Source organism: Symphalangus syndactylus, chromosome 2 (genome assembly GCF_028878055.3).
Source record: "Symphalangus syndactylus isolate Jambi chromosome 2, NHGRI_mSymSyn1-v2.1_pri, whole genome shotgun sequence".
Lineage (NCBI taxonomy): Eukaryota > Metazoa > Chordata > Mammalia > Primates > Hylobatidae > Symphalangus > Symphalangus syndactylus.
In genome coordinates, this window is record NC_072424.2 from 85,013,600 (window position 1) to 85,041,282 (window position 27,683).

General features: G+C 41.3%; 1 protein-coding gene across 5 annotated transcripts in view; it reads right to left on the reverse strand.

Annotated features, from left to right (window-relative positions):
• Nucleotides 1-27,683, reverse strand: part of PDSS2 (decaprenyl diphosphate synthase subunit 2) — a 317,872-nt gene that overhangs the window by 58,663 nt on the left and 231,526 nt on the right. For all 5 annotated transcript variants that reach the window (XM_055260485.2, XM_063630738.1, XM_055260463.2 and 2 more), the window contains one exon: nucleotides 1,109-1,282. In XM_055260485.2, coding sequence (XP_055116460.1) covers nucleotides 1,109-1,282 — 174 coding nt within the window. The remainder of the gene's footprint in view (nucleotides 1-1,108; nucleotides 1,283-27,683) is intronic.

The following is a 27,683-nucleotide window of genomic DNA, read 5'->3' on the forward strand; positions in this document are numbered from 1 at the left end:
AAAAGAATATTTCAGATGATTAACAATAATCTGTAAAATTCTCCAGAATTATTCCCTAATACATTCCTTTTTTAGTAGGTAGCAGTCTTTATTTTACTTTTTAAGTTAAAGGAAAAGATTTAGATAAAGATTTAATAAATAGAATTGCTTAATAAACTAATCTAAGATTAAATAAAATATGCAAAAAGCTCACCTGGAGATATTATATATTTATATATTCCCCCCCTTATGAACTATTTAAGTAACATCTGAAAATTATATATTAAATTAAATTTAAAATTATATATATATAGAGAGGCAATAACACAGTAGCTAATCTTGGGATATTTTAGATTTCATATGCCCATTCAAAGAATTAGTTATTAAAATTAAAGCTTTCAATTTTATTCACTATATTTCTGAATTTTATTAACTTTTCATAACATGTTTTATATAAAGAGCTATAATGGGCCAGGTGTGGGGGCTCATGCCTGTAATCCTAGCACTTTGAGAGGCCAAGGCGGGCAGATCACGAGGTCAGGAATTCAAGACCAGCCTGACCAACATGGTGAAACCTTGTCTCTACTAAAAATACAAAAATTAGCCAGGCGTGGTGGAGTGTGCCTGTAATCCCAGCTACTCGGGAGGCTGAGGCAGGAGAATTGCTTGAACCTGGGAGGCAGAGGTTGCATTGCAGTGAGCTGAGATTGCGCCACTGCACTCCAGCCTGGGTGACAGAGCAAGACTCCATCTCAAAAAAAAAAAAAAAAAAAGCTATAAGGGAACTGTAACAAAAATGACAAATATTCTTCCATTATGTGAATATATTCCAGTCTGTAAATATGTTATTTAATAATATGTAAGAGTTCTCTCAAGAACCCTTTCAGGGGGTAAGAAAAGACAAATATCACAAAAACGGTTCAAGTAAGCTGTGGCTTTCTGTAAGAATTACACAATACTTACCAACTATACTGTTTACATTACATAACAATCATCCAGGACTGACAGATTTGAACCACACAATAAGCATTTTTGAAATATAAAAGCAGCTTATTAAATGGCAAAAGGTTTCTTGTGTATCGTTTTAGCTATTTAAGTACTGAAAAAAGATAAAGGGTGTGCAAAGTACCTTATGACTCATGGCCATGTGCTTCCCATACTGAAATGCCATATCCTGAACCTCAGCATCATGCTTTGCTAATTCCATTGCAGCTTGGCAGCTCTTTGCTAGTAAGGCACCATGGGAGAGAAAAGTCTGCTCCTTCCAAGTCGATATTCCAATATCATCTGTGATATAACTTTCCTAAAAATGTAACAAAAGCCAAGATAAAAAAGACTTTAGGAGTAATTTAATTGTTTCTGTTTTTGAAGAATAAAAAAGTTAAGAAATGAACTATTCAAAACACTCAGGCTATTGGAACAAGACAGAACTAAAAGATGCCTAACCTCAGCTCTACCTAAAAAGAATGTGGTGGGGAAACTGCTTTTTTAAGGTAATAGGGGGAAAGTTAAAGAAATGTTAAAGCAGATTTTATTCTAAGCTAGGGAACTTCTATTAAAATATACCCTACAGGATAAGGGAAAAAGTAGAAAGACTTCAAACTAACTCCCTTCTATAGTCATATCAGTTCTTAAGTGCTGGTATTAAGCACAAGAAGCCTATTGCATTTAATTTATGTGAAAATGTCAAGGGCATATGGAAGGAACTACATTTTCTTAGAAATAATTAAATAGAAAAATAAGGCTGGGTGTGGTGGCTCATGTCTATAGTCCAAGCGCTTTGGGAGGCCAAGGCAGGAGGATTGCTTGAGGCCAGGAGTTCAAGACCAGCCTGGGCAACATAGCAAGACTCTACAAAAAAAAAAAAATAGCCAGGCAAGGGGGTGTGCCCCTGTAGTCCTGACTACTCAGGAGGCTGAGGCAGGAAGATCACTTGAGCCCAGGAGTTCAAGGTTATAAGTAAGCTATGATTGCACCACTGCACTACAGCCAGGATGACACAGCAAGACCCTGTCTATCTCTCTCCCTCTCTTTTTATTTGAGACAGGGTCTTGTTCTGTCACCCAAGCTGGAGCGTAGTGGCATGATCATGGCTCACTGCAGCCTTGGCCTCCTGGGCTCAAGCGATCCTTCCATCTCAGCCTCCCAAGTAGCTGGGACCACAGGCATGCACCACCGCACCAAGTTAATTTTTTGTTCTTTGTGTAGATACAGAGTTTCTCCATGTTGCCCAGGCTGGTCTTGAACTCCTGAGCTCAGGTGATCTGCCTGCCTTGACCTCCCAAAGTGCTGGGATTACAGGCATAAGCCACCACACCCAGATAATCTTTTTTTTTTTTTTTTTTTAGTAGAGGCAGGGTTTCACCATGTTGGCCAGGCTGATCTTGAACTCCCGGTCTCAGGTAATCTGCCTGCCTTGGCCTCCCAAAGTGCTGGAATTACAGGCATGAGCCACTGTGCCCAGCCTACCCTGTATCTTAAAAAAACAAAAAGAAGGGTGGCGTGCTGGCTCACGCCTGTAATCTCAGCACTTTAGGAGGCTGAGGTGGGTGGATCACGAGGTCAGGAGATCAAGACTAGCCTAGTTAACACGGTGAAACCCTGTCTATACTAAAAATACAAAAATTAGCTGGGCGTGGGGGCAGGCGTCTGTAATCCCAGCTATTTGGGAGGCCAAGGCAGGAGAATCACTTGAACCTGTGCGGGAGAGGTTGCAGTGAGCCGAGATCGCACCACTGCACTCCAGCCTGGATGAAAGAGCAAGACTCTGTCTCAAAACAAAGAAACAAAGCAAAAGAAAGAAAAATCGAGAAGATGTAATCTATTATAAGGGAGAATGATTATTATAGTCTTCGTGAAAGTTTATTCTCATAAGAAACAAGGTGTACAAGAGGATAGAATTTATAAATAAATATATACACATCTACCACCTCTAGACCAATGCTGTCCAACAGAAATATAATGTGAACCACATGTGCCATGTAAAATTTTCTAGTGGCTACATAAAAAAAAGTGGAAACACGTGAAATTAATCTTAATGACATATTTTATCTATCCCAATATATCCAAATATGATTTTAAACATATAATCAATATAAAAATTATTAGTGAGCTATGTTATGCTTTTTTTATACGAAGTTTTCAAAATCACTGTGCATTTTACACTTACAACACCTCACTAGCCACAATTTAAGTGCTCAGCATCGGACAGTAGGGCTCTGAGGAAAGGAATGCTGAAGCAAACATATAAAACAATGTTCATTTTATGGCATTTATTTGAAACGGAACCTAGCATTTATTTATTAACTGGAACCTAGCCAGAAGGATTAATTAACTCAAAACACTTTTCTTCCTGCTTCTGATCCTATAATCCTTTCTCTTTTCACAATCGCTTGGAGACAAAATAAAAAATATTAAGAAAAAATAGTGGTCACCAAAAGGTCAGCTAAAATAGAGCCCACTCCTCTTCTGCCATGTTAGGGGGATCTTCAGCCCACTGGTCAAATCAAATTATCAGCTTAATTTCATGCAATGTTTTTGAGATGGGGTCTTGCTATGTTGCCCAGGTTGGTCTCACACTCCTGAGCTCAAGCAATCCTCCCACCTCAGCCTTCCAAGTAACTGGGATCACAGGTGTGTGCTACCATGCACAACATCACCTTAATTTTATTAAGTATTTGAACAACAAAAAAAATTCCACTTATGGCAACGGTTGCAAATATGCGACACAGCATTGGATAATGACAGAAAAGCCACACAGGAGAGAAACAGTGCATAATGTTAAGACCTTCTTTACAAAACACTAGGTATAAATTATAACATACTTAATTTTATAAATCTAAGAATGTATTTTAAAATGTGACAATATATATTAATAAACCTAAGAAAAACCATATTGTCTCTCCATATATACTGCAGAGGTATTTGACAAAATTCAACTCCTATTCTTGATGAGAAAAAACGTCCAGAATAAAATAGGAAGAGCTGGGTGCAGTGGCTCACACCTGTAATCGTAGCAACTCAGGAGGCTGAGGTGGGAGGATCACTTGAACCCAGGAGTTCAAGGCTGCAGTGGGCTATAATCATGCCACTGCTCTCCAGCCTGGATGACACAGTGAGAACCCTGACTCTAAAAAATAAAAAAATAGCAACTGATGTGTATTTCTTTAATGTGATAGGGGTGTGTGTGTCAGCCCAAAAGTCAGCAAATATTTTATGGGGAAACATGAGCCTTTCTCACTAATGTCAGGAGTAAGACAGGGATGCACATACCACCACTGATATTTACAATGTAATAGAAGAGACAAGAGAAAGGTAGATGTAAACAAATTAGGAAAGATGAGTTTAACTCTTACTGTTTGAATATAACTGCATATTGGGAAAATCAAGAGACTCAACTAAAAAACTACTACAAACAAGAAGATAATTCAGTAAGGTAGCAGTGTCTAAAATTAATAATTTATTATTAATATAATAAATTGTATTAACTATAGCTTTCATACATAAAAACTAATCAGTAAGTGTTATAAAGAGGGTCTTTCATTATGAATACAAAAATAAAGATTAAAAAACTGGGAATAAGGCCGGGAATGGTGGCTCATGCCTATAATCCCAGCACTTTAGGAGGCAGAGGTGGGCAGATTACTTGAGTTTAGGAGTTAGAGACCAGCCTGAGCAACAAGGGGAAATCCCATCTCTACCAAAAATACAAAAATTAGTTGGGTGTGGTGTCTTGTACCTGTAGTCCCAGCTACTAGGGAGGCTGAGGCAGGAGAATCACGTGAGCCTGGGAAGCAGAGGCTGCAGTGAGCTGAGATTGTGCCACTGCACTCCAGCCTGGGCAACAAAGGGAGACCCTGTCAAACAAAACAAAACAAAACAAAAAACCCAAAACAAAGAAAAAAACCTAGGAATAAGGCCAGGTGAGGTGGCTCACACCTGTAATCCCAGCACTTTGGGAGGGTGAGGGGGTGGATCACCTGAGGTCAAGAGTTCGAGAACAGCCTGACCAACATGGTGAAACTCTGTTTCTGCTAAAAATACAAAAATTAGCCGGGCATGGTGAAGTACTCCTGTAGTACCAGCTACTTGGGAGGCTGAGGTGGGAGGATCACTTGAACCAGGGAGGCAGAGGTTGCAGTGAGCTGAGATCACGCCACTGTACTCTAACCTGGGCAACAGAGCCAGACTCCATCTCAAAGAAAACCAAAAAAAAAACAAAAACAAAAAGAAACAAAAACCAAAACCTGGGAATAAGCTTAGAAATGTGCAAAACTGAATGAAGAAAATGTTAAAATACTACTGCAGGAACAAAGATAACTTGAATGAATATAAAGATATATCATGTTCAAAGATAGTAAGATCCAACCTCATAAGTTACTCCAATAAAACTAACAATACCTTTTCCATCTGACACTGGGCAAACTGAAGTTCATATGGGAAAAATAAACAAAGAAGAGCAGCCAGGAAAATCTTGAAAAAGAAGAGCAATGAATGTGTGTGTGTTGGGGGAGGGGTGGAGAGGGACAGCAAATTTTGTCTAAGCCTTACCAGATACTATAACATGCTGTAAAATCTCAGAAATTTTAAAAATATGTACTTTTTAGATAGAGAGACAGACTAGGGAACAAAATAGAAAGTCCAGAAAGCAACCAAACTATATATAGGGATTTGCTATATTTTAGGAAGAAGTTGAACTTTTCAGTAAATGGTGCTGGTACAACTAAAGAGCTATCTGGAAAAAAATAAAGTCTGAGCTTCATTTCATACTATTTACCAGGATAAACTCTAAATGGCAAAAACAGCAAAACAACCATAAAACCACAGGCAATGTTAGGAGACAAAGGACAATGAGGAAAACAATTCATATTTCCTATCACAAACTGCGAATCTCCCTGAGGTAGGCTAACAATGCTCAATGTTTCTGCAAAGATGTCTATATCCTAATCCCTGGAAGCTGTGAATGTTACCTTACATGGCAAAAGGGACTATGCAGATATAATTAAATTCAGGATTTTGAAATGAGGGGATTACTCTGGTTTAACTGGATGGGCTCAATGTAATCACAGTAGTCCTTATAACAGGGAGGCAAAGTCAGAGTCATAAAAGGTAATTTAATGACAGGAGAGAGAAATTTGAAGATGAGAGATGGGGCCATGAGCCAAGGAATGAACATGGAAATTAGAGAAGGCAAGGAAATGGATTTTCCAATAGAACTCCAGGAAGAATACAAGTCTGTCAACATCTTGATTTAGTGACTTCTGATCAATTAAAAAAAAATTCTCAGCTTCCCTCTTAGAGATGATAAGGCTGTGACCAAATAGGCCTCTCAAATATGGCTGGTGGAAGTGGAAACTAGCTGGAAATTCCACAATCTCTATCAAAATTATAAGTGAATTTGCCCCGTGACTCAGGAATCCCATGTCCAGGAATTAATCCTACAGATAAACCTACATACATGCGAAATGAAATGTGTACAAAGTGTGAAAGTTGATCACAGAAATTGGGTCAATCTTGTCACACCTGACTAAAACAGAGTTGAGAAGTCACAGGAGGAAAAAGGACTTAGAACATGTAACATTGCTCCAAAACTGTAAGTCTCTGCAAGCCTGGCTGCTCAAGCTGCCTGCTATAATCTGAAATCAGTTTTATCTAATAGTTGCTGAAATAACTTGCTGCAACTCTAAGACTAATTTTATCCACCACTATCATTCACTAATCAAAATCTGCCAGCCCCCAGAACCTTACTAGTGCTGATGAACTTTCTCAAAGAGCAATATGTAACATTTCTCCTTTTTATAAAACCTCCAACCTTCTCTGTGTTCTTCAGACATACTAAAGACCAGTTGGTCTGTGTGTACACCCTGAATTGCAATTCTTTCCTCTCAAGTAAACTGTTAAATTTAGATATTTGGCTCTCTATATATTTTATTTGACTTTGACAAAGGTTACAGTCTGTTGTTCACCCAGCTGCCAGGGTGACCTTTAAAAACATAAACCAGAACTACAATGGCCTCCAGCTGTTTCAAACACTCTAGGCATCACCTCCTTAAGGCCTCTGCACTTGCTGTTCTGCAGATACACTCTAGACGTTTGCATGGCTAGATTTCTCATTACTTTTGCGTCTCTACTCAAACTTCAACTCATCTTTAATAGTCTACCTCCCTCCCCCATTATTTCCTATATCCTTACCTTGTGTTAAACCTTTCTTCCTTGATATTACTGGACCACTCATATACTTATTTGTTAAATGATTTATTGTCTGTCTCCTTTACTAGACTATAAGTTCCATGAAAGCAAGGACTTGGTTTGGCCTCTGCTGCACAATCAGCATCTAATGTAGTATCTTAGGTGGGCAATAAATATTTGTTGAATTTTTTGTCTTTCTTTTGGTATCTCTCTCCCTCTTTTGTACCTTCCTCTATCTTTCCTAACTTGGTCAGAATAAAGAATTGAAATAATTCTCCATTAGGCTGGGTGCAGTGGCTCACGCCTATAATCCCAGCATTTTGAGAGGCCAATGTGGCCAGATCACCTGAGGTCAGGAGTTTGAGATCAGCCTGGCCAACATGGTGAAACCCTGTCTCTACTAAAAATGCAAACATTAGCTGGGCGTGGTGGCGGGTGCCTGTAATCCCAGCTATTCAGGAGGCTGAGGCAGGAGAATCACTTGAACCCAGGAGGCAGAGGTTGCAGTGAGCCGACATCATGCCATTGCACTCCAGCCTGGATGACAAGAGCGAAACTCTGTCTCAAAAAAAAAAAAAAATTAAAAAAAAAATTCTCCTTTAATGCCTCTCTACTGCTCATAGAATCAAGATAAACTCTATAGCATAGCATTCAAGGCATTCCCTTTTATAGTACCAAGCAATACTTCTAGTCCCATCTCCTACACAAAATATCCCCTTTGAGGCCTGCATTTAACACACAGGGGAAGTTGCTCTTTCTTGAATAAAATACGTATTTTCACACTTGCGTGAATTTATTTTATTTATTTATTTTTGTGATGGAGTCTTGCTCTGTCACTCAGGCTGGAGTGCAGTGGCACAATCTCGGCTCACTGCAACCTCTGCCTCCCAGATTCAAACAATTCTCCTGCCTCAGCCTCCCGAGTAGCTGGGACTACAGGTGCGCACCACTACATCTGGCTAATTTTTGTATTTTTAGTAGAGACGATTTTCCCTATGTTGGCCAGGGTGGTCTCAAACTTTTGACCTCAGGTGATCCACCTGCCTCGGCCTCACAAAGTGCTGGGATTATAGGCATGAGCCACTGCGCCCGGCCTACTTGTGTGAACTTTAAATCTAATCCAAATATCACTTCTTTGAGGAGCACTCTCAAATACTACCACAAATATTTTCCTCTTTAGACTAACATTATCTTATTTATATTATGACACAGCAGTTAATTCTCTCTGAACTGTATGATTTCTTATATATTTGTTTCCTTGAAGGTTAGACTTGGTACTAGTCACTTTTATATTTTTAATCACTTAGGCCATATTCAAGTTTCAAGTATTTGCTAAATGAATAGTACCTGTTTATCTGTTGCATTATTAAGTAGATGTGTGTGTGTGTGTTTTAAATTTTAAAAGCTAATGGGTAGATATGGCCATATAATGACATGCTATTCAGCAATAAAAAGGAATTACTGACACATGTTATGCCATGGATGAACTTCGAAAACATTATGCTAAGTGGAAGAAGCCAGACACCAGAGACCACATATTTTGTATAATTCCATTGATGTGAAATGTAGATGAGTGATTGCCTGGGGCTGGGGGTGGGAACTGTAAATGGGCATGAGGGACCTTATAGGGGTGTGTGTGAAAATGTTCTAAAAATGATTTATGGTAATGACTGTATCACTTGATAAAAGTTACTAAAAATCATTGAATCGTAGGCTTGAAATGGGTGAATTTTATGACATAAAATATACCTAATAAAGCTGTTAAGAAAGAAAAAAGCTAATGAGCATAATATTTTACATTTCTTGGTCTCAAATGTTTAAATTAATATTTTAAAAAATGTATGACCCTCAATCAACTGTGGTTTGCATATCATCCTCATTTATTCATGCAAAAAAACCCACTTATTAAGGTTCTATTATGGTTCAGGCTTTCTGCAAAGCAATATAGATATGAAGATTAATAAATAGCCTGTCCTCAAGAAGCTCACAGTCCAGGGATAGAATGTATATATATCAATATATAGATATAACTACACAGATACAGATATCTATATATAGAATGTATAGATAATTCTATTTCAGAATAATTGCAAGATCTCTAAAATCGAAGATTCAGTTTTGTTTATTACATATTTCTTACTGTGATTAAGACTTTTTATTATTCATCATTTCTACATTTTAAATTATTCAAGTAATACATGATCACTGAAAAAAAATTAGAAAATTCAGAAAACCAAGAAATAATTAATTTATAGTCCCCTGAAATCTACTACCATAAGTTAATTGGACCACAAATTAACTGTTCCTAAGTTAATCAGAAATTTTATTCCCTAAACATTATTACCTTTTATGAATTTGGTTACTAATGAAACAAAATCCCTCCATTCATTTCCATCAGCTTGCCGTGTATATACTAAGAGAGCATGCTCTATTATAAAGAAAAAGTTAATATAAATTGTAAAATGCCAAGAAACTAGTATGATAACCACATCCAAATCAGTACCTTCGGATACCAGATATACAGAATTGTGAAATGAATGCATGTAGTCAGAGTAAATGAGATTTAGATATACCTATATCAGGACGGGCGCGGTGGCTCACGCCTGTAATCCCAACACTTCTGGAGGCCGAGGCGGGTGGATCACGAGGTCAGGAGATCGAGACCATCCTGGCTAACACGGTGAAAAACCGTCTCTACCAAAAATGCAAAAAATTAGCTGGGAGTGGTGGTGGGCACCTGTAATCCCAGCCACTTGGGAGGCTGAGGCAGGAGAATGGTGTGAACCCAGGAGACGGAGCTTGTAGTGAGCCGAGATCGCACCACGGCACTCCAGCCTGGGCGACAGAGCGAGACTCCGTCTTGGAAAAAAAAAAAAAAAAAAAAAAAAAAAAAAAAAGATATACCTATATCATCAACTTACATATGTGCAGTTTTTACTAAGGTTTATTATACAGAAAAGGAGGATACATTCAGTGAATATTTACTTTTGATGGGATTTCCTTTTTTTTCTGAAAGGTGATAGATGTCAAGATACTTGTTGAATGACTATCAGAGAGAAGTATGTTAATTTTTTTTAAATGTAGGTCTCACTGTCACATGACCTTTTTGCTGAAGTAAGGCTGGTTCAAATAACATGGGAAAAAAACTGAAACTTGGAAGATGATGCTTGCTTGAGATGGTGGTACTGGTGGTTTTGCTCAGACATATGCTGCTCTGCTACTTTATTGCTGCGAGAGATACTTTGAGTTGCTTTTCTAATGGTGGTGAGACATTTTTACACTCACATGAGACCAAACTGCACTTATAACAGTGGCTGCTCAGGATTAAAGGTCTGGTCCATGGTCACAGAACAAAGGCGAACTAATTGGCCTGGGAAGGTGTCAAAGCCCCAGCAAGAATCTGTCAAGCCAAACTGCTACCTTTCACATAATCAGAAAAGAAGAGTTGGAAACAAAGAAGCTAGCTGCCTGTGAAGTTAAAAGTACTTTCTTAAAAAGTATGCAAATGTTGCCTGTTTTCATGCTTAGGACTTCAGATTCATATTCTGGGCCACTATCTTTATAAATACAACCTAAATTTGGGTTGGATGAGATACCAGATCTCTCTAACGACCCATTTCGTCATGTTAAATGTTTGCTTTGAATTAGCCTTTTCAATTATTTTGAGAAACTGGACAGCCAAAAGTTTACATAACTTATTATTTTTTTTTAAAAAGGTCAAGTATAGAAAAATGTCAATAAATCTCCACATTTGGGAATCAGAAAAAAGCAAGGAAAAGCATGTAATCTAATATCTCCTGGGAGCTAACTATGTGATGACACTTTTATGTTCTTTATTATAATAGCCCTCAGAAATATTAATTATCATTATTCCCATTTAATAGGTAAGGAGGGCCGGGCATGGTAGCTCACACTTGTAATCCCAGCAATTTGGGAGGCCGAGGTGGGTGGATCACTTGATGTCAGGAGCTCGAGACTATCCTGGCCAAAATGGTGAAACCCCATCTCTACTAAAAATACAAAAAATTAGCTGGGCGTGGTGGCAGCGCCTGTAATCCCAGCTACTCAGGAGGCTGAGGCAGGAGAATCACTTGAATTTGGGAGGCAGAGGTTGCAGTGAACCAAGATGGTGCCACTGCACTGCAGCCTGGGTGACAGAGCAAAACTGTCTCAAAAAAAAAAAAAGGGGAGATTGCTTCTTGGCCTTTTGGCTAACATCAAGTGTAAAAAAAAAAAAAGATTTCAAGAATGTATTTTGACCAAGATTAGACCGTAGTACGTGGCAGAGATGAGTCTCAGAAGTATAGCAATTGGATTCCATTTTCTTAGCACATAACAGAATATATGCAATACTATATATCTTATGGTTTAAAAGCAGGTTGTAGACTGGGTGTGGTGGCTCATACCTGTAATCTAAGCACATTGGGAGGCCAACGTGTGAGGACAGCTTAAACCTAAAATGTCAAGACCAGCTTGGGCAACAAAGTGATACCCTGTCTCTACAAAAAAAAAATTTTTTTTTTTGAGATGGAGTATCACCCTGTCAACCCAGGCTGGAGTGCAATGGCACAATCTCGGCTAACTGCAACCTCTGCCTCCTGGGTTCAAGTGATTCTCCTGCCTCAGCCTCCTGAGTAGCTGGGATTACAGGTGTGCGTCACCACACCCAGCTAATTTTTTGTACCTTCAACAGAGGCCACGATGGTCTCGAACTCCTGACCTCATGATCCGCTCGCCTCGGCCTCCCAAAGTGCTAGGATTATAGGTTTGAACCACCACGCTCTACATTTTTTAAAAAATTGGCCAGGCATGGTGGCTCACGCCTGTAATGGCCAGGCATGGTGGCTCACGCCTGTAATCCTGGCACTTTGGGAGGCCGAGGTGGGCAGATCACCTGAGCTCAGGAGTTTGAGACCAGCCTGGGCAACATGGTGAAACTCTGTCTCTACCAAAAATACAAAAAACAAGCCAGTTGTGGTGGCATGAGCCTGTGGTCCCAGCTCCTCGGGAGGCTGAGGTGGGAAGACTGCTTGAGCCTGGGAGGTGGAGGTTGCAGTGAGCTGAGATCATGCCACCACACTCCAGGATGGGTGACGGAGTAAAACTCTATGTTAAAAAAAAAAAAAAAATTAATTGGGCGTGGTGGTACATGCTTGTGGTTCCAGCCACACATGGGAGGCTGAGGTGCAGAGATTGCTTGAGTCCAGGAGGTCAAGGCTGCAGTGAGACATGTTCAGACCACTGCACTCTAGCTTGGGCAGCAGAGTAAAACCCTGTCTCAGGGAAAAAAAAAAAAAAAAAAAAAAAGTAGATTGTATTTAAGAGTGAATGACATCTATGTACCCACCCCCGCCCCCCGCCCACCAAAAGCATTTAAACTTGTAAATCAAGCCCTTTAATATTATCCACTGAAGAAATCCCAGAGTCTAGAGCAGGGGTCCCCAACCTCCAGGCCATGGACTGGTACTAATTCTGTGGCCTCTTAGGAACTGGGCTACACAGCAAGAGGTGAGCGGTGGGTGAGCGAGCATTACTGCCTGAGCTCCACCTCCTGTCAGATCAGCAGGGGCATTAGATTCTCACAGGAGTGTGAACCCCGTTGTGAAGTGTGCATGCCAGGGATCTAGGTTGCCTGCTCCATAATGCCTGATGATCTAAAGTGGAACAGTTTCATCCCGAAACCATCCCCATGCATTGAGTGCTGTACTCTAGGTATGCAAGGATGAGGTAAAGTGGGGATCGAGAAGCAAGAACAGTATGAGCTGCTCAAAAAGTGAAACAAGATCACTCCTTATTGTGGACAGGACAGTTGCTCATCCAGGATCCATTTCTCTCTCCTCTCCCTGCTTACTAATAAAACGGTAATTTTCTTCAGGTATTCACTGCTCCTGCTAATGATTAATTTAGGAAAGGATATATTATCCAACTCTAGCCTAAGAGATATGAAGGAAATCCACCACTGAGCTCCTAGGAAAGACCCACGTAGAAGTGGGAGTTGTTTCCTCTAGATGTTGCCCTGTCTTGACAGGACATACCGAGGGCTACTGTAGCCAAACTGCTACCAGGCTGATGATAAAGACAACAGTAAGGAAGGCAGAGCACGGACCGAGAGGGCTTCGATAGCGCTGAGTTGTCATGTTAAACTATCCCCGATGTCTGACTACCTCTGCATATTCAGTTAGAGTAAAATATATATAGAGAGAGTAAAATATATACCTTCACTTATATTCACGTCTATTTAATTGGGGTTTCCATTTTTTTTGCTGCTGAAAGCATTCCAATGAATTTACTCCCTAAGATAAAAAATGGTTACACTATACGAAGTCTAGATATGCCAACATTAACAACTGCTAGAACATGTAAGTATTTCCTTGGGATGGTGTATTAGTTATCTATTGCTGCAAAACAAACTAGCATCTTAAAACAACTGACATTTATTATTTCACAGTTTCTGAGGGTCAGGAATCCAGGAATGGCTCAGCCGGCTGGTTCTGGCTCAAGGTTTCTCATGAGGTTGCAGTCATGCTGTTGGCCAGGGCTACAGTCATATGAAGGGGCTGAAGAATCTGCTCCAAGCTCAATCAAATGGTTGTCGGCAGCAGGCTTTAGTTCTTGCCACACAGGCCACTCACGTGCCATGGCAGCTGGCTTCCCTAGAGCAAGTGATCCAGGAGAGTAAGAACACACCCAAGAAGGAAGAAGGAAGCTTCACTATACATATATATAATTTTTTTTTTTTTTTTGGGACAGAGTGTCGCTCTGTTGCCCAGGCTGGAGTGCAGTGGTGCGATCTTGGGCTCACTGCAACCTCCACCTCCCGGGTTCAAGTGATTCTCCTGCCTCAGCCTCCTGAACAGCTGGGATTACAGGCGTGTGCCACCATGCCCAGTTAATTTTTGTAGCACTGTGTTGGTCAGGCTGGTCTTGAACTCCTGACCTTGTGATCTGCCCGCCTTGGCCTCCCAAAGTGCTGAGATTACAAGCGTGAACCACTGTGCCTGGCCTTCTTCACTATCTTTTATAACCTAATCTTGGAAGTAACATACCATTGCTTCCACTCTATATTATTGGTCACACAGATCAACTCTAGCACAATGTAGGAAGGGTTTGCACAAGGCACACAAGGAGGTGGGGTTAATTCGGGGTGATCTTGGTGGCTGGCTACCGCAGATGAAGCCTGTGATTAGAATTATTGGGGTCAACAGATCTGAATATATAAAAATCTCTTAAAACATTCTTTCAAATTGTTTGCTAGAAAAATTCTTTTGATCTGCATACTAACCAACCAAGTTTGAGACTATCTGGCCATTAAGTAGAATTATTGTTTTACTTTTCGGATAAAAAGTGACACTTCATTTAAACTTGGGAAGACATTTCATTTATTAGCCATTTGTTCTTCCTCAATTTATTCATTTATTAAAGATTCACTGAGTATAAAAAAAAAGATTGACTGAATATCTTCTATGTGCAAGGTAAGTACTCATGCCAGTGAGCAAAACTATGAGAGTTCTTGCTCTCATAGTTATTACAGTCTAATGGGGAAGCCAAACAATTGGATAACCACACAAAGAAATATAATTATAACCGGGCACGGTGGCTCACGCCTGTAATCCCAGCACTTTGGGAGGCTGAGGTGGGCGGATCATGAGGTCAAGAGATTGAGACCATCCTGGCTAACATGGTGAAACCTCATCTCTACCAAAAATACAAAAAAATAAGCTGGGCGTGGTGGCAGGCGCCTGTAGTCCCAGCTACTCGGGAGGCTGAGGCAGAATGGTGTGAACCCAGGAGGCGGAGCTTGCAGTGAGCCGAGATTGCGCCACTGCACTCCAGCCTGGGTGAAAAAGCGAGACTCCATCTCAAAAAAAAAAAAAAAAAAAAAAGAAAGAAATATAAACTGAGATACTTCTGATGCGGGAAAATGAACATACTTCTATGACCACATGGAATAAAAGAACTTGGCTGAGACTAGGGTTTCTGGAGATGGCTTCCCTGAGGGCATGACACTTGAGCTGACATAGGAAAGATAAATAAGGGGTAAATAGTGAAGGAGATGGAGAAGTGTGTTCCAGGCTGCAAGGATGGCCCACACAGAGAAGGATGTCTGTGGATCAGCTATTAGGGCTGATACGCAGACAGTGACAGTGAGAATGGTAGAAGGTGAGGCTGGAGGGACAGACTGAGGTCAGACTATGTAAGCGTCTTTTGGATCACTTTCAGGATTTTGGACTTTTTTTTTTTTTTTTTTTGAGATGGGGTCTCGTTCTGTCGCCCAGGCTGGAATGCAGTGGTGCGATCTCGGCTCACTGCAAACTCTGCCTCTGGGGTTCAAGCGATTCTCCTGCCTCAGCCTCCTGAGTAGCTGGGATTACAGGTGTGTGCCACCACGCCCAGCTAATTTCTTGTGTATTTTTAGTAGAGATGTGGTTTCACCATGTTGGTCAGGCTGGTCTTGAACTCCTGATCTCATGATCTGCCTGCTTCAGCCTTCCAAAGTGCTAGGATTACAGGCTGGAGCCACTGCGCCCGGCCCAGCTGAGCCCAGCCTTTTTTTTAATTACCTTTTTTTTTTTTTTTTTTTGAGACAGAGTCTCGCTCTGTTGCCCAGGGGCACAATCTCGGCTCACTGCAATCTCTGCCTCCTGGGTTCAAGCGAATCTCCTGCCTCAGCCTCTCAAGTAACTTGGATTACAGGTGCCCGCCACCACATCTGGCTAATGTTTTAAATATTTTTGGTAGAGACATGGTTTTACCATGTTGGCCAGGCTGGTCTCGAACTCCTGACCTCAAGTGATCTGCCCGCCCTGGCCTCCCAAAGTGCTGGGATTACAGGTGTAAGCCACTGCACCTTTTTTTTTTTTTTGAGACAGAGTCTCACTCTGTCACCCAGGCTGGAGTGCAGTGGCACGATCTTGGCTCACTGCAAACTCCGCCTCCCAGGTTCAAGCAATTCTCGTGCCTCAGCCTCCTGAGTAGCTGGGATTACAGTTGTGTGCCACCACACTTGGCTAATTTTTATACTTTTAGTAAAGGCGGGTTTCACCATGTTGGCCAGGCTGGTCTTGAACCCTTGACCAAGTAATCTGCCTGCCTTGGCCTCCCAAAGTGCTGGGATTACAGGCTTGAGCCACTGCGTTGGGCCCAGAGTCTACTTTTAAAGACAGTGCTCCAAAGAGAAATTTCTTCTCTGCTCCCTCCCAGTTATGCTTCTGGCGAAGGTGGTGATATGGAAGAGTAAGGCAGGCACCAGGTGAACCTGGTAAGGAGCAGAAGTATTAAGGATGACTCACAAGTTTTTGATTTGAAAATCTGAATGAATGGTGATGTTTTTTGTTTTTTTTTTTTTTTGAGACGGAGTCTCGCTCTGTCACCCAGGCTGGAGTGCAGTGGCACAATCTGGGCTCACTGCAAGCTCCGCCTCCTGGGTTCACGCCATTCTCCTGCCTCAGCCTCCCGAGTAGCTGGGACTACAGGCGCCCGCCACTACGCCCAGCTTATTTTTTTGTATTTTTTGTAGAGATGGGGTTTCACCGTGTCAGCCAGGATGGTCTCGATCTCCTGACCTCGTGATCCGCCCACCTTGGCCTCCCAAAGTGCTGGGATTACAGGCGTGAGCCACCGCCCCAGACAAATGGTGATGTTTTTATGAAGATAGAGAACAATGGGATGGCTTCAAAGGGAAAGATCATATATGTGGTCTTAGATGTCCTGAGTCTGAGATGCCTGTGAGAACTCCAAGTGGAGGTGTTGAGAAAACAGTTAAATATTTAGCTCCAGAGCCCAGCAGTGACCCAGGATGGAGATAAAAATTGGGACTCACCAGCCTATAGACAGATGGTAATTGAAGGCTTGGGTTTCATTTTCTGAATGGCTTACTCTTGTCCTTTGATCAGAATGGTATTCTATTAAACACTTGACATGCCTAATAGTGATGTTTCATCTCTCAGGCAAATAAACTGCCTTTTAAGATATTTTGCTGTGATACTTGTAAGTAACCTAGAGTGCCTCCAAATGGTGTACAAATTCAATTTAGACATTTAACAAATAAAAACATTCACCAACTAGATCCACTCTAAATTTGAGGGTCTACTTAATCAAAAGGGCCACTATACATACTAAGGTTTCTTAGTCACCAACAGTTTCTCTGCCTTCTCAATATGTATATCAACCTTCACTTTACCACTTTGCATATTTAACCTAATACTCCTATATTTGATTTCTAACATGTATACTTCAGAAAACATTTGCTACTTTTATTTTTTTAATTAAAAAAATTTGCTAGGCCAGGCGCAGTGGCTCACAGCTGTAATCCCAGCACTTCGGGAGGCCGAGGTGGGCGGATCACCTGAGGCCAGGAGTTCAAGACCAGCCTGGCCAACATGGTGAAACCCCGTCTTTACTAAAAATACAAAAAATTAGCTGGGCGTGGTGGCAAGCGCCTATAATCCCAGCTACTTGGGAGGCTGAGGCAAGAGAATCTCTTGAACCCAGGAGGCAGAGGCTGCAGTGAGCCGAGATCGTGCCACTGCACTCCAGCCTGGGCAAAAAGAGTGAAACTCCGTCTCAAAAAAAAAAATTGCTTCCCATCAGGGAATCAATCCCTGGTCTCCCACAAGACAGGCAGGGATACTCACCACTATACAAACGAGGATATTTGCTACTTTTAAATCTCCTTTAAATAAAAACATTTTGTGGATTAAAATATATATATATATAGTACTATTTATGTATTTATTTATTTTGAGACAGAGTCTTGCTCTGTCACCCAGGCTGGCGTGCAATGGCACAATCTTGGCTCACTGCAACCTCCGCCTCCTGGGATCAAGTGATCCTCCTGCCTCAGCCTCCAAAGTAGCTGGGACTACAGGTGTGCAGCCATCATGCCTGGCTAATTTTTGTATTTTTGGTAGAGATGGGGTTTTGCCATGCTGCCCAGGCTGGTCTTGAACTCCCAGCCTCAGGTGATCCGCCCACCTCGGCCTCCCAAAGTGCTGGGATTACAGGCGTGAGCCACTGCACCCAGCCTATAGTACTATTTCTTCTTCTTCTTCTTTTTTTTTTTTTTTTTGAGATGGGAGTCTTGCTCTTTTGCCCAGGCTGGAGTGCAATGGCATGATCTCGGCTCACTGCAACCTCCGCCTTCTGGGTTCAAGTGATTCTCCTGCCTTAGCCTCCCGACTAGCTGGGATTACAGGCATCTGCCACCACACCTGGCAAATTTTTGTATTTTTAGTAGAGATGGGGTTTCTTCATGTTAGCCAGGCTGGTCTCGAACTCCTGACCTCAGGTGATCTGCCTGCCTTGGCCTCCCAAAGTGCTGGGATTATAGGCATAAGCCACCGTGCCCCAGCCAGTACTATTCCTTTTTTCTTTGTTTTTGTTTTTGTTTTTTTTTGAGACAGAGTCTCACTCTGTCACCCAGGCTGGAGTGCAATGACACGATCTTGGCTCACTACAACCTTTGCCTCCCAGGTTTAAGTGATTCTCCTGCCTCAGCCTCCTGAATAGCTGGGATTACAGGCATGCACCACCATGCCCAGCTAATTTTTGTATTTTTAATAGAGACAGCATTTCACCCTGCTGGCCAGGCTGGTGTCGAACTCCTGACCTCGTGATCCGCCCACCTTGGCCTCTCAAAGTGCTGGGATTACAGGCATGAGCCACTGGGCCCGGCCACCAGTACTATTTCTTAAGTGTGGCTGTGGGTGCCTTTTTATTTTTATCCTTCACACTGTAGATATCTACCATACACACTTACATGTTTGATGCATTTCATAACTAAAACAACCATTTTAAACTACTCTCAAGGCCGGGCATGGTGGCTCATGCCTGTAATCTCAGCACTATGGGAGGCTGAGGTGGGTGGATCACTTAAGGTCAGGAGTTCAAGACCAGCCTGGCCAACATGGTGAAACCTCATCTCTACCGAAAATACAAAAATTACCCGGGTGTGGTGGTGCATGCCTGTAATCCCAGCTACTCGGGAGGCTGAGGCACGAGAATTGCTTGAGCCTGGGAGGCAGAGGTTGCAGTGAGCAGAGATCACACCACTGCACTCCAGCCTGGGCGACAGAGGGAGACTCTGTCTCAAAATAAATAAATAAATAAATAAATAAACAAAAGAAACAAACTCCTCTCAATAGTCTTTAAATCTGAATAAATTCAATATTTTTATTTGCATCAAACGATTTATGACTGTGGTTACTTTATAAAAAAGGATGCCAGTAAAAATAAGGTATTTATTATCACCACCAGCATCTTCAAAGTCTTTATTTGTGAGTGATAGAAGCTTGAACAGATGCCCAGCAATCAATAAAACATGACATGACATGTTTTATTGGCTCATTAATACATGCCTTGGGTACAATGTGAGGGACAGGTTGTGAGTAAATTGACCAATGAAATACACCTCAGAATATCTTAACGCTTTTATACAGCACTCATTGTTTTACTTTTAAATCTCTTAGAATATACATTTTTTAAAAAAACAGCTTTTACATGTATATATACTTGAGACATTTTTAACTCCAAGGGAAAAAAAAAATACATTTTTCCTATTTCTGCTTTTTTTTTTTTTTTTTTGAGACGTTGTCTTCCTCTGTCACCCAGGCTGGAGTGCAATGGCACGATCTCGGCTCACTGCAACCTCCACCTTCCGGGTTCAAGCAATTCTTCCGCCTCGGCCTCCAGAGTAGTTGGGATTACAGGCGTGCACCACCATGCCCAGCTAATTTTTGTATTTGTAGTAAAGACGGGGTTTCACCATAAGCCAGGCTGGTCTCAAACTCCTGACCTCATGATCCGTCCGCCTCGGCCTCCCAAAGTGCTGGGATTACAGGTGTGAGCGACTGCGCCCGGCCTCACTTTTCCTATTTCTAATCTACTAAATAAAACTTTCAATATAAACCCCCTTCTACTTTGGTAGGGTCTATTAGCTTCTTTGAACTGAAACTCACTGATTGCCTCTTTCTAGTCGACCTCCCCTGCCCACCTTCATCCATTTTTATGGCAACAGTCTCAAAGCCCCGATCTTCCCTTGTTATGACTCTGTGCTTCTGTATGCCTACATGTACAATAATGTCTACATATGAACACTGTAGTCCTCTCTGGCTGCTGGAGGATCTACTATCATCAAGAACTCTATGGTAACTATCTGGTCCAGGAAGTTCATGGCCAACTGACTAACTACTTCAATGGAAATACAACAAATGGTCATTGATGTCCTTTATCCTTGGAGGGCAACAGTACCTAAGGCAGAAATTTGGGGAAAATTCACCAAAATGTACAAAATCTCACTGGATGTTATATTTATATTTGGATTCAGAGCTCACATTGGTGGTGGCAAGAAAACTGGCTTTTGCATGATTTATGACTCGCTGGATTATGCAAAGAAATGTGAACCCAGATATGGACTTGAAAGATATAGCCTGTGTGAGAAGAAGAAGACCTCAAGAAACAAAAAAGCTGAGCAAGAACAGAATGAAGTTGGCCAGGGAGATTGCAAAGGTCAAAGTTGGTGCTGGCAAAAACAAGGAGTAAAGATTTTGCAATGACTTTGTGGTGATCCTGCAAATTCAATCAGCACAAACTACAAAACTGAAGAAAAAAAAAAAAAAGCCACTGTAGGTGCTTCATGAACAGCCCTGACATGGCTTTCCTGAAACTCCAAGTTACCAAACCTTTGCCCTCTCCAGCCTAGGGAGGATTGACATTCCAGTTACTAAATGGTTCCTAGCCCTGGAGGGTAGGACTTAGGCCCTCAGGCTAGAAGCCTCCAGTTAAACTCTTCAAACCAGCTCCCTAATCTCACGCTTGGCCTAGACCACCAGTTCCCCACAAATCTCTTAATCCATCTGACTCCAGTTTACTATTGATAAAGGTACCCCCAAACTCAGGGGCTTCAAACAACTCATTTATTATTGCTCAGTGTCTTTGGATCAGCTGAGATTCAGCTAGACTGGTAGCTCCGCCTCTCACTGCACATCTCTAGGTTGGCTGGAGAGGCTCTGCTCCAAGGGTCTCTCACTCTTCCCGGACCAGCAGACTAGCCAGGGCATGTTTTTCTCATAGTGACGGACACAGGCCCAAGAGAGCCTCTTACTGGTCAAAGTAAGTGAGCCCAGAGTTAAAGGACAGGTAAGTACACCCTGCCCATAGTGGGAGGACATTACAGTGACATGGCAAAGGGCATGAATGTGTACATAAGTTATCTACTGCTGCAAAAAAAATGACCCCAGATTTAGTGGTTTAAAGCAAGAGTAAACATTTATTTTCTCACAATTTCTGTAGGTTAAGAATTCAGGAGGCGGGGCACGGTGGCTCATGCCTGTAATCCTAGCACATTGGGAGGCCAAGGCATGAGGATCCCTTGAACCCAGGAGTTTGAGACCAGCCTGGGCAAGATGGTAAGACCCCATCTCTATTTAAATTAAAAAAATTTTTTTAAAGAATTCAGGAATGGCTAAACTGGGCTGTTTTAGCTTGGGGCCTCTCATGACAGACTAGAAATGCTATTTTCTGCAAAGAGACTGAAATGAACCTGTAAAAATACCCTATACTCCTAATTATTATCAATTACTTTTTAAACCATATTTTTGTGCAATGCAATAAGTCTCATGTGAAAATGCTGTTTTGGAGGGGCTTAGCATCAAAATAAAAGACTGTGAAATGCAAAGAACAGGTTAAAAGATGGCAGATGTTGACTCAGTTCCACAAAATACACAGTAAGAGTAATAAAACAGGAGACATCAGTTGTAAATGACTTAATAAATTGAAAGGTAGGATACCTGCTGAACTCCTGGGCCCTTGCCCTATACTTGTTTCCACTGCCAACAATCTCATCTGTTGCTTCACACCTGTTTTTATTTCAACGCTCCTCCAGCTGGTCTCTCTGCTTCTAATTTCTTTGGCTTCCAATTTATCCTATTCACAGCTTCTACATAATCTTTATCAAAGATCTTACTGTATAAGAACCTATGGCTATTTGCTACTGCTTACTATTTTAAATCCAAATTCCTCAATACAAATGTTCAAAATCTATCCACTGACTTATTTCTCCCTTTAAAAATTATCACCTGGCTGGGCGCAGCACTTTGGGGGGCCGAGGTGGATGGATCAACTGAGGTCAGGAGTTAGAGACCAGGCTGACCAACATGGTGAAACCCTATCTCTACTAAAAATACAAAAATTAGCTGGGTGTGATGGTGCACACCTGTAATCCCAGCTATTTAGGAGGCTAAGGCATGAGCATTGCTTGAACCCGGGAGGCGGAGGTTGCAGTGAGCCGAGATGGCGCCATTGCACTCCAGCCTGGGCAACAAGAGTGAAACTCTGTCTCAAAAAAAAAAAAAAAAAATTATCACCCTTCCCTAGTAAAGCCCTAACTCCAGCTCCCATTGTACCTTTGTCTCTATCTCATCTCTCAAGACACAGGTACCTGATTTGTCTAGCACAGTTGCTAGCACGTAATAGGTACTCAACATTTGTTGAATGAGCAGTCCTAGTGTAATAACTAAAACAGAATGATAGATTCCTTTCCTTAGTTAGATTTATTTGAACCTGTGTCCAAAGCACCTTCATGTTTGTATTACATATATTTTCATAACACCTGTCTGCCCCTCTGAAATTGAATTATTGCAGCCTCGAACTCCTGGCTCAAGTGATTCTCCCACCTTGGCCTCCCCAGAAACTCTTCTATTCACCCACCATGCTCCACCTGGGTGGGCCTTCTTTCTATTCCTTGGACAGATTAAGGCAATTCCTTCCTCAGGCCTTTGCTGGAGTTGCTTTCTCTTCCTGGAAAGTTTTTTTCCCCCAACATAGTTAGCTGCTTTTTTGTCATTCAGATCTCAACTTAAATGTTATTTCCTAAAACAGGCCTTCCACGAACATCCAATCTAAAGTAACTCCTTCAATCCTTCACTAACATTTCTCTCTATTTAGTTCTCTCTTATACAGTTATTGCTTCCAGTTATTTCTCTTGTTCATCTATTCATGTGATTTCTTATTTATAGTTGGCCTCTCCACTGAGATGTGAGCTCCATGGGGGCAAAGATGTCTCATTCACTGAGCACTTGTATTTCCAGTACCTGCCACACAGCAGATGCTCAAAAGACACATTAAATGAATAAATAAACAAATCTGACTTCCCAGCTAATGCTCAATGACAATTTCCTGATCCCAACAAACTTCAATAGTTTCTTTCTTTCTTTTTTTTTTTTTTTTGAGACAGGGTCTTGCTTTGTTGCCCAGGCTGGAGTGCAGTGGCGCGACCTCTATTCACTGCAGCATCGACCCCCTGGACTCAGCCTCCCAAGGAGCCACAGGCATGTACCACTATATCTAGCTAATTAAAAAAATTTTTTGTACAGACAGAGTCTCAACATGTTGCCCAGACTGGTCTCAAACTCCTGGGCTCAAGCAATCTTCCTGCCTTGGCCTCCTAAAATGCTGGGATTACAGATGTGAGCCACTACGCTTGGTCCAATAGTTTCTATTGATTCATTTCTACTGTATCTTCTTTTTTTTTTTTTTTTTTTTTTTTTTTTTTTTTTTTTTTTTTTTTTTTTTTTTTTTTTTTGAGACGGAGTCTTTCTCTGTCCCCCAGGCTGGAGTGCAGTGGCGCGATCTCGGCTCACCACAACCTCCACCTCCTGGGTTCACGCCATTCTCCTGCCTCAGCCTCCCGAGTAGCTGGGACCACAGGCGCCCGCCAACACGCCCGGCTAATTTTTTGTATTTTTTAGTAGAGACGGGGTTTCACTGTGTTAGCCAGGATGGTCTCGATCTCCTGACCTCGTGATCCACCCGCCTCGGCCTCCCAAAGTGCTGGGATTACAGGCTTGAGCCACCGCGCCCGGCCCTCTACTGTATCTTCTAAGGACTCAGCTTTAAAATTACATCTTCCAAGAAGCTCCGTCTGAAACATTGTGAATTCTTAATGCTGCACTTTCTCCTACATTTATAGTCTGTTCCTTACAATTTTACATGTGGTCTTATGGGAAAATTGCTCTCCTGTGGTTTCATGTGCATGTATTTCCTATGACCTGTAAGCATCATCAGATCCTTGAGGGTTGGTCTGTGTTCTTTATTGCTTTGTTTTGAATGTTCCAGGAGTACTCAATATGCTACTCTTCACACAGCAGAAATTCAATACAAGATTACTAATATACACTTTACCAAAACTGCCTAATATAGCTCTATGGGTACTATAGGATTCATGATAACAAACAATTTAATTAGAATCCAGTGAGAGGCCAGGAGTGGTGGCTCACACCTGTAATCTCAGTGCTTTGGGAGGCGGAGATGGGAGGATCACCCGAGGCCAGGAATCCAGACCAGCCTGGGCAAGGAAGGGAGACCTTGCCTTTACAAAAATTTTAAAAAATTAGGCAGGTGTGGTGGTGTACAACTGTAGTCCTAGCTTCTTGGGAGACTGAGGTGGGAGGATCCCTTAAGCCCAGGAGTCTGAGGCTGCAGTGAACTATGATTGCATCACTGCACTCTAGCCTGGGTGACAGAGTGAGACCCTGTCTCTAAATTAATAAATATAAATGTAAAAAGAAATAAAGACTCCAAAGAGAAACAATTAATCTAGAATTTCCAGAGCCTAGCATAGTGGCACACGCCTGTAGTCCCAGCTACTTGGGAGGTTGAGGCAAGAGGATTGCTTGAGGCTAGGAGCTCAAAACCAGCCTGGGCAACACAGGGAGATTCTGTCTCTAAAAAACATAAAAATAAAAATAAGTTATCTGTAGCATTAGTAATTAAATAATGAAAAACTCAGAATATATTTTTTCTTTTGGTGTTACTTGGGAAGAAACAGTGTCAAATTCAAAGTCCAATTACAGTAAAGCCTGGTAGATAATCACTCCAACTTCCTTTCCATATTCTCCAATTCTCCATCCTATTTTTATCTTTTTTTTTTTTTTTTTGAGACACAGTCTCGCTTTGTTGCCCAGGCTGGAGTGCAAAGGTGCCATCTTGGCTCACTGCAACCTCTACCTCCTGGGTTCCAGCGATTCTCCTGCCTCAGCCTCCCAGGTAGCTGGGACTATAGGTGCGCGCCACCATGCCTGGCTAATTTTGTATTTTTAGTAGAGACGGCATTTCACCATGTTGGCTGGGCTGGTCTTAAACTCCTGACCTTGGGTGATCCACCCACCTCTGCCTCCCAAAGTGCTGGGATTACAGGTGTAAGCCACCACGCCTGACTCTATTTTTATCTTACTAGTTTTTTTTTTTTTTTTTTTTGTCTACCTAAAAATATTTGCCTATCAGTCTACAAAGATGAATTCCCAAATCATCTTTCTGGAGCTCTTTACTCTTTCATCTGGAGAGTCTGCCAGCATCTCAACATTAACTCGACCTCAACTAAACTTACCTGCTTCTCTCTAAAACCAATCTTTGGCTGGCAACTATATAATCGTGTTTTCTGGTCAATTAGATGCAAAACATCGGTGTCATTTTTGATTTCTTATTCCCATGGCCAATGTACCCAATAGACACACTAAACATGCACTTAGGGTACCAGCGATGCAATAGCACCATAAAATTTATAGGAGGGAAATGTTATATTTGTTATTTTTATAAAAGTCATTATAACATAAATTTTTAAAAGTCCTGAAAATTAGCACTTCCAGCCAAGATGGAGCAAAAGGGATGAGGTTTTCTTTCTTGCTTGAAAGAGCTAAAAACTGAAGAAAATATCTGAAACAAAAGTTATAAGCCATTTGAAATCAGGCAACAAAAGACAGTGACACCCAAGAAATGGGAAATAAATGAGATGAGTTTCATAATTGTTCTAGCTTCTGCCTGGAGAGAATGCCAGGATGCAGAGGAAACTACCTTTGAGTTGAAAAGGTGAACCTGGACGTCTAGAGAAGCCGAAGGGGTTAATCAGGGGCTAGGGTTCATAGGGCAGAGTATGCAAGAAGAGAGAGCTGCAGAGAGAGCTCTGAAGGTAAACACAGATCCTCCCTAAAGTCTTGGGCTGAGTATTGCCAATGCATAGGTACAAAGAAACTATTAAAGTCCGGGGAAAGAATCACCCAGAAGGAACAGCAGAAACAATCCCTAGAGATCACACAGGGCTGGGAATAATTCCTGTTCCACAAGTCAAGAGTAAAAAAATTCAAAATTCATAGGGCATCAGTAAAGAACTCAGAAAGGTCTCGTTTTAATTGTGAAAAAAATTGGCCTTAGACTAAATGCTATTCCAGTCCTGCCTAATAAAGGTTAAAAGTAACACCTGAAAGAATCAAACTGTTTTCAGTAACTTAACTACATTCAAGAAGAAAATTCAAGAATATTTATAGTGATACAAAACTATCTAGCATCCAACAAAATAAATTTCACAATGTCTGGCACCCAACCAAAAATAACCAAGTTGCAAAAAAATAGGGAAATACAACCCATAATGAGGGAAAAAAAATCAGTCAATTGAAACCAACCCAGGAAATGACACAGATGATATAATTAGTGGACAGGGATATTAAAACAGTTTTCATAACTATATTCCATATGGCCAAGGAGCTAGAAGAAACACTGAGCATATTAAGTAGAAACACAGAACATGTAAACTGGTCTGCTTGAATGCACACCAACTGAAATGATCCAAAATGAAACACAAATACTAAAAAAGAAGAATAATCAGTGACTCTGGGACAAGTTAAAGCAGCCTACTATGTAATTGAGGTCCCTATAAAAGAGGAGAAAAGGAAAGCCAAAAAAAAATTGAAGAAATAATAACTTTTCCTCCAAGTTTTACGAAAACAATAAACTCACAGAACCAAGAAGGCCAATGAATCCCAAGCAAAAGAAACATGAAAAAAAGAACATGAAAGCACATGATAATCTATTTATGACTACGGGAACAAAGATAAAGATGGCAGTAGCTTTCCTGTTGAAAATAATAAAAGCAAGAAGACAATGAAGCAACATCTTTAAAAATACTGAAGGAAAACTAAATTGTCAACCTAGAACTCTATATCCAGTGAACATATGTTTCAGACACACAAAAGCTAAAAGAGTTCATTACTGGCTGGACGCAGTGGCTCACACCTGAAATCCCAGCTACTCAGGAAGCTGAGGCAGGAGAATTGTTTGAACCCGGGAGGTGGAGGTTGCAGTGAACCGAGATTGTGCCATTGCATTCCAGCCCGGGCAACACGGTGAGACTCTGTCTCAAAAAAAAAAAAAAAAAAAAAAAAAAGAGAGTTCATTACTAGCAGACCTGTCTTATAAGCAAGGTTAAAATAAATCTTTTAGGAAGAAGGAAAATAATACATTCTGGCATTACAGATCTTCTACCATGTGTTATAAACACCTACTTTTGCAATATTACTTTTCACTATTCCTTTACTCCTATGTGAAGGAAGCCCTGATCTCAAATATGCTTTCTTTCCATTCATCATGCTATTTCCTCTACCTGGAATGCCATACATCTCCATCTATAGACATCTTCCCAATCTTTAATGTCCATCTCAAATGTAACATTCTTTTTGATGCCTTTTCTG